Source organism: Herpailurus yagouaroundi, unplaced genomic scaffold (assembly GCF_014898765.1).
Source record: "Herpailurus yagouaroundi ecotype Mexico unplaced genomic scaffold, PumYag 182, whole genome shotgun sequence".
NCBI classification, from domain to species: domain Eukaryota; kingdom Metazoa; phylum Chordata; class Mammalia; order Carnivora; family Felidae; genus Herpailurus; species Herpailurus yagouaroundi.
In genome coordinates, this window is record NW_024412413.1 from 52,078,456 (window position 1) to 52,086,829 (window position 8,374).

Genomic DNA, 8,374 nt, shown 5'->3' on the forward strand with positions numbered 1-8,374 from the left:
TTTCTCTATACTACTTTTCCCCCAGAAAGATCCCTCTTCAGCATCTCTAATCCACTGATCAATGGTATAGTAGTGTCTCCGTCATCCAGGCTCATAAACTCAGAATAATCTTTGACTCTTCTCCTTTATTCTCTGGATCCAAACAGTCATCAAATATTATATGACTTTCTTCAAATGACAGACCCTATTCCATCCCCACATTATCAGCCTCCTCGGGTGTTTCTCACTCCGTGTGTGCTTATAGTGCCTATCACCCCACGCCTGCTCTCCAACCTTACCAATCCATTACCTATACCACCACTTGTTTATCCTTCTTTTAAGAAGAACTTGATGTTAGTCCTCTGCTTTAAAACCTCCATGGATTCCCACTGCTCAACCCACAGAATCAAGTCCAAATTTGGAACCTGAACTTTTGACCATTTGAGACTGATCAGCTCACTATGAATTCCACCCCCCCCCCCTTTTACAAAGTGTGGCACTTATCACCTAATATTAAGTATACTTCTTAACCATTTTCTGCGACTATTTGTGGAGTGGAGGCTTTTGCAAGAATGAGATTTCTTCTGCATCCTTCCCAATACTGCGTATTAAATTAGGTACTGAATAGGTAAGCAATTACTGAGTTACATGATGAGTTAATCAATGCATATAAATTGGGTATCTGATATGTGATCATCTCAATAAATATTTACTGAGGAAAGAACTTGTGCCAAGATACTAATGTGACTTGGGTCTACCAAGCAATTCCCATACGCCAGGCAACAATACTAAAAACTTCACATACATTACCTCACGTAATGCTTAAAGTCACCCTGAGGCAGGTATTATCATCTTCATTTTTAATATGAGGCAACTGAGTATCTTCTAGTAAAGTCACAGAGCAGGTATAAGAGGAATGAGATTCAAACTCAGAGCCGAATGTAAAGCCTGTGCCCTTTACCAGTGCAGTCAATTCATCCTACAGGAGCTGTAATCTAACTGGCACAACGAACATTCAAAATTACAATACTCTATAATAAATGCTATGAAGGAGGCATTAGATCTTATTTGAGCAGAGTTTGAGTTTACCCAAACACCAGAGTAAAGAAGACAGGAGTCAGAGACAATATCCAGAGGTGACGCTTTTAAGAATGAACAGCAGTTAAGAAAGGAAGAAACAACCTTCCTAAAGAAGGGAATAATGTACAAAGGCACAAAATGTCATGACATGTTCAGTAAACACCAACTAGTATCCAGAAAGTCCTAGTTTTCCAGAAACTAAAATGTGGTAGGAGAAACTGCTAGGAAATGAAACTAGCAAAAGCATAGTCAGATCATGAACAGTTTAGCCACAGAATTTAGATTTTACCCAATAAGGAAGGTAAAGCCATTGAGTAATTTTAAGCAAGAGAGTGAATTATTATTGCATTTGTGTTTTAGACATATTGCTCTGGCACAGAAAACAGACTGAAGAGCTACAACATAGAAGCCTGTTAGAAGACTACTTAAACAGTTCAGGCAATAGACTAACTTAGCGCAACAGTGATGGAGAGAAAAAGATTCAAAACATATGTAAGAGGTAGAACTACCGGACTTAGTAATCAACTGGATTGATGTTTGAGGTCTGGTAGGAACATGAAGGAAAGGAAGGACTCTAGGTAAATTCAAAGTTCCTAGCTGAGTCCTGGGTAGACGGAAGTGCCATGAACTAAAACAGGGAACAGAATGGGGGAAAGAAGGTGAAAGGAAAGCTGATGAGTACACAGAGTGGGTACTTCTGGAACATCCAGGAAAAAAAAAAAAAACACAAAACTGTCCAATAAACAAACAGTTAAGTCTAGAACTCAGGAGAGAACATTTAAGGTAAATATGTAAAATCAGGAGGTACTACCCAGGCCAGTGGAGGAAAGGGCCTAGGGAAACTGTACCAAAGGATAGGGACAAAGACAAGAGTTCCAGAGACCACCAATATTTAAAACACAGACAGGAGTAAATGAAAACTGGAAGAGAGTAGTGATGCAGAAGTCTGGGAAGGGGAGAGTTTCAAGAAGGAGGAGTTATCAGTGCACAGAATGTTTCAAAGAGGCAAAGATAAGAACTTCAACACCTCTCTTGGATTTGGCAATTGAGTTAACTAATGACTTGAAGCAGAGATTCCAGAGGAATGGATGGTAAACAAAGCTACACTAGACAGGGGCTGAGTCAATGGCAGAGGCAAAAAGATATCACTCTTTGCTGAGAAGAGAGTAACAGCTAGAGAAGAACAGAGGGTTGAAGAACAACATTTCCAGGGTGGCAGAGATTTTAGCATTTTTATACGATGAGAAAGGGACAAGCGGAGAGTGAGATTTTTAAATTATGCCTCGTACTTAAACTTAGTATAAAGTTACCCATAATACAAGGTTAAGGGAAAAAGACAAGTTGCAGGCTAGGTATAGTATGATATCACTTAAGATAAAATTCAGACTCCTTTCCAAGGCCCTCAAGGCCTTTAGGTCCTTTATGACTGGCCCCTGCCTAGTTCTGACTTCATCATATGCCATTCTCATTCATTATACCCTAGCCACACTGGCCATTCTCTTCTGTTGCTTCAACTTGCCAAGCTGGTTTTTGCCCCAAGAGTCCTGCACTGGCTGTTATTTCTTCCTGGAATGTTTTGCTCCCTGTCAACAGCTAGTTCCTTCAAGTCATTCAGATTTCAATTCAAACGTCACCTCTTTTGAGAGGCCTGCTCACCCGTACGTAATATTACATATCCCTGTACCCCAGGCAAAGTTACTATCATAAACTTGTGTTAGCAATCATCACTCTCCTAAATTCATATTTACTTGCCCATCTTCCCCCGCTAGAATGCTTAAAATAGTGCTTGGCACATAGTAGGCACTCTATTGTTGAATGAAAATGTACACAAACACATACATATATGAATGTAGGTGTTTACATGAAAAGCACTAAGAAAGTTTTGAAAGGCATTATTTGAACTTATTTATTATACCAGGGGTAAGTGGGAGACTAGAAGGATATATATACCTACTATCTATTCATTTTTTGCTTCATAGATCTCTATCCAAATTTTCTAAATCATAAATGTTTCAAAAATCATGTCTTTTATAATTGAAAACAATTTTTAAATAATGCCCATATGTACCTAAGATAGTGTATTCTGCATTTCCATTTTCCTTTGCTGGGTTGTCATGATCTAATCTCACTGTAGACTGATCCTTGAATTGTTTTGGTAGGACAGTTCAAAGTTAGAATCTTAAACCTTAGAGCTACAAAGAATTTAGAGATCATCTAATCCAACCCCCTCATTTTACAGATGAGGAAGAAGAGACCCATAGTAATTTAATTAATAAAAGTAATTTAATAAAACTAGGACATTGATAAAAATTTTCAAAGACCAAATGATTAAGAACTATTTAAAAGGCTAATCTATTACATGTTGTACATAATTTAAATGACAGCTAATAAAAGCTTACTAAAGCTTATTCTCATATATAACCTACAATCTTCCGGTGAAATTATTACTCAAAGTAAAAGTATTTCCTCAAGCACACTATTTGACCAATGAACCCTATGGTTAAGCCTTGGTTAACCATTATACTCATGACAAAGGACTCAGAACACATAAACATAGGGAGTGAAAATTATTCACCGTTAGGTGTGCAAACTAACTGAATTAGCAGGCATTTCTTTCCACTATATTATACAGTAAGTCAAATTTATAACACATATATAGTACATTTAAGGATTCCCTAACTTTGATTCAAATTTCTGTATCAATGTCTACAGTGTATTTTAGTGGAAGTTAATGAAAATTACATGTTGAATAAGTATACTACTAAATAATATTTGCAGAAACAATTTTGCTTTACATACATACTGTAATTTACCAGAAATACAACGAATTTTATCTAAACTTTTGAATAATACCACTTTATGGTTGTTTAATAAACTATCTAATTTGATCCTCTTAACATCACCACAGACAGCAGAAATTATTACACCCATCTAATACAGACCTTGACTAAAGTCATGTGGACCAAGTCCTAGAACCCAGATCCTCTACCTCTTAATCACTGTTGTTTCCATCACCCAAACTACGTTACATTTACCATTCATTAAAACAAAAAACACTTTATAATTTCTTTCCTGTCTTACTGGTGAAGGTGAGGGGGCTACTGAAACCCTAGCAGTCCTATCCTTTTCTATTCCATCTGAAATTTTAGTATCTAAGGAAACATTACTCATTCATCTTAACAGATGTGACAGTCACCTTAACTGAGAATTGTGCTCATCAGTAATTCTTTATGAAATCCTACCAATATTCAATTATTTTCTCAATCCTAATAAAAGTGCTCTCTTATTTAGAAAGCTCTCTACAAACAGTATCCAAAGTAGTGCTAAGAATAGGGGCTTTACAGTTGAAAACAAAATCTGAAGGGCGCCTGGGTGGCTCAGTCAGTTAAGCATCCGACTCTTGATTGCAGCTCAGGTCATGATCTCGCGTTTTATGGGTTTGAGCCCTGTGTCAGGCTCTGGGCTAACGGTGCAGAGAATCCCTGCTTGGGATTCTCTCTCTTTCTCTCTGCCCCTCCCATGCATGCTCTCTCTCCCTCAAAATACATAAATTAACTTAAAAAACTAAATAAAATTTATTAAAAAAAAACTGAAGCCAAACCTTAGTACTATCACTCACTAGCTAGTCAGTCATTTCTTCCTTGCCTCACTGTCCTCATCTATAAAATCTGCATCTGTGATGTGTTGGGAAGATCAATTAGATATGTACAAAGTACTCAGAAAAAGGCCAGGTCATACAGTTAGCTATTAGAGAAACAGATACAAACAGGTACTGCTGATAATGTCATTTAATTTATATGCACTCCATTAGTTTAACTTCTAATATGACCTATTTCTTTTTCTACCAAATTATCTGAGACAGGAGACAATATATTACTCTTGCTCCCAGGGAACCAGTTAAAATGAGTGCTGGGTTTCAGTCCTCTTCTAACCCCTCTAATGAAGCAATATAGTAATAATCTGTTATTTGATGATCTTAGAAATGGCTATACACAAATCAAAGGTTACACTATTCTGACTCCTACTCTTTTTAAATCCACTAACTGCATCATTCACTATTTTGAAACAAACAAACAAACAAAAACCCAATCGCAAGCCTGATTTTATAAATACCAATTATGATAAAGTGACTTCAAGTTGGATGAAAGGGACAGATTTCAGGAGGAGTGGGAAGGGGGCCCTAACATTAAGAAATTATATATTCAGCAGTCCATCGCACACTACATTTACTTTTCCCTCTTTTAATCTGCGTAGGCATCATTCTAATCAACATTAGCATCATTTTAGCATTAGGAAAGGGAAGCTCAAACTCGGGCTCGCCCCCCTGGCTCAAGGTGCTGTAACCACTCTAACCTACAGGAGGGCTCTGGCTCAACTCAAGGCCTTTCTTATAATCTCTGCCAGGACAGACAGCTCTCCTGTCCCCCTACAATGCTGTCTCCTCCTACTTCAGGTCTCACCTCACATAGTAGCTACCCTCCCCATCTCTAAATAGCATGTATCAATTACTCCATCCTTATTTCCTCCGCAGAACACAAAATGATCTGTACTTATCTTCTTGTGTTGAAGAACAGATACTCTGACTTATCACTGCTGTGTTTAAGTGCTCAGCATAGATGAAGCTGGCTTAATGAATGAATGAACACACCATACCTGCCTACAGTCCTTTAGCAAGTAAACGGCAGGGCCTAGAAACCAATAACGGAAAAATCTCACGGCCAACTCCAGCCCTGCCCTACCACCACTTTTTTCACTGGTGGGAAGGGGCATGCTCTGGGCTCAGCAATCAACTTAGAGTTGTGTCTTCCTACTTTCTATATTCATTCACTTTAAAGAAATTATAGAACTACCTAGATGCAGAACTTCATACTACAAAGTATTTAACTAGAATTTCAAGAGATCTTACGTTACCTTGTAGAATCACAACTCAATTTGAAAAATCATCTCAAATGATTTGTAACATTTATGCATTTATGATGTCCCGTAACAATCAAAATACTTCAAAACTGTTCATTGGCATCTGCACACATAATTATCTAAGGATAACAGAGAATTTATGACCCACACATAAATGCATTTTGCTGACAAGCTGGCAATATTTCGTTTTACGAGAGGTGTTCAATTTCCCACTACATTATACAGAAAAATTGTAAAACCAGTCGTGGGATTCTCGTTCTGATCATGGTAACGTCCTTTCTTAGAGATGACACAAATGCACTCCATCTGCCGCGTGTCGCTATTAATACATGTTCTTAAAGGCAGAAGTCACCTCGTGTAAAATGCCCAATGCGGTGAGGGCAGACCACTAGCAACACCCCCTTTGTGACCTTACCCACAGGGTTTAATACTTACTGCTGAGTCCTCCATCCTCGGATACTCCTGTCCCTCTCATTCCTAGGTAAGTCAGTCCCAGTATTAGGAAAAATAAGCAGGCAGCAGTTAAGAGAAACATCGACAAGTAGTGGGCACTGAAACCCCCTGTAGGGGACACCTCCTCCCGTTTAAACTGCTGGAGAAGTTCCTCCTCGGGTTCGGAAAGCTTCGGTTTGTTGTATGCGTTTTTCAGGTAGGTGTGATTGGAGCCCGTATGATTGGAGTGATTGATCCTGAGTGAACTGGAGGCAGCCACCGCTGCACCGGGAGGGAGGCTGTTAGAAAAAATCCTGGGGGAGTCCACACTGAAGGCCCCGCCGCCGATATGATTATTGGTTTTAAGGAGGGAGCCTGTGGACGAATCCAAGGTTGAGTCCATGTCGGTCAGTGGCGGGGGCAGGAGAGGGGCCAGTTTCTTAGCGGTGACACGGTACCTAGGAATGGGGCTAGAGTCCAGGGGATCACACCCTCCTCCCTGCTCCGCCGCCGCCGCCGACTCTTCGAGGTTTCGGCTCCTGTCTAGACTCCCCGCAGCCGCCGCCCTGTCATTCATCGGGATTCCTCCCCCTCCCTGAACTGAGGTCTCCAGCCGGCCGCCGGCCGATTTAGCAGTCAGCGAAGAGAGAGGCTTACTATGGCTCCGTCTGGGCCGATGCCGGGAAAGGGAGTCGTCCTTTAATACCTGTCTGCTGGAGGCCACGTCGTCGTCCTCCTCTTCCTCCGAGTCCGAATAGTTCTCCCGGCAGCTGTAAGGGAGAAGCCGGCTGCCATTCACCGTCCGGCTCGCCCACAGCGGCTCCTCGGCCTCTGGGTCCCTGTCTTCTCCGTCTTCCCCCTCCTCCTCCTCGTCCTCCGCGGCTGCATCTCTCGCCGACGGGGTCTGCAGCTCCGGAGCCGCCGGCCGCCGGGCCCCCCACCACGAGTGGGGCTTCCTTCTCTCGGCCGAGTTGCTGTTAGTCACCTCGCTGGCGGCCAGGGGCGCCGACGGCGGTTTGAGCCCGCGGTACTGGAGCGAAGCCCGGTCTTTCCTCCCGCCGCCGCCGCCGCCGCCGGCCTGGTCCCGGGGACTGGCCTCCACGTCCGACTCGTCCGAGCTGAAGCCCAGCAGCACTTTGCTGCCAGCCGTGGGGGCGGCCGAGGCGCCCCCGGGCCCTCCCACGGGGCTCTCCGGGCCAGAGGCCGAGATTCGGCCCAGACCCCCAGGAGTCCGCAAGTAGGAGAGGTCGCCAGAGACCGGCCGGCCCCCCAGCCCCGCGGCCGCCGCCGGCGCTCCCGCCGCGGCGACCGCGGCAGCAGCCGTGTTATTGTTATTACTGTTCCGCGTCTTGTTGCCGCGGCCCCCGGACCGGTGCTGCTGCTGCTCTTCCTCTCGAAGCTTCTTCAGCTTCTTGAGGTAGACCGGGCGGGTGCTCTCCGTCACTGGGCCAGGAGACAGGCCGTAACGGCGGAGCTGAGAGAAAAGCTCCTCATCCGAGAGCTGCTGAGGCGCCGAAGCCGCTGCCGCCGCCATTTTCTCTCCAGGGTGTTTTACAAGCTCCGCGCTACCGGAAGTGACGCGCCGCCCTAGACCCTGAACTAGACCGGGCTGCGTCGCCCTCCCAGCGCCACGGACGCCTTGGCCAATGGGAGGCGCGGGAGGAGCTCACCTGAGCGGGAAAGGGCCACCTGAGCGGCGCGCGGCTCCCCCGGCGGAGAGTTTTTCTACTCCATCACCTTGGGGTGCCGGTGCATTCTCCTCCTCCTTTCTGTCGCTTTCTCCTGCAGTTCTCTGTCCTGCCGTTCCTAGTGCCTTTCCCGGGAGCCGCCTTTGCCTAACCACACCTTGACCTCTTCCCAGGTTCCTGTCACCGGGCAATAGTAATTAAAATCTGCCTTAAAGTTCAAGACATTGGTTTTCTTCCCATCCAGTCCCTGCTCCCGCGGGGAACCTAGACAGACTAAA

The 8,374-nt window shown here is 43.8% G+C and overlaps 1 protein-coding gene across 1 annotated transcript in view; it reads right to left on the reverse strand.

The window, feature by feature from the left end:
- Window positions 1-7,977, reverse strand: part of LEMD3 (LEM domain containing 3) — a 65,520-nt gene extending 57,543 nt beyond the window's left edge. Inside the window, exon 1 of the mRNA XM_040491500.1 lies at window positions 6,412-7,977. Within this exon, the coding sequence (XP_040347434.1) occupies window positions 6,412-7,942 (1,531 nt within the window). The 5' untranslated portion in view covers window positions 7,943-7,977. The remainder of the gene's footprint in view (window positions 1-6,411) is intronic.
- Window positions 7,978-8,374: the final 397 nt, after the last annotated feature.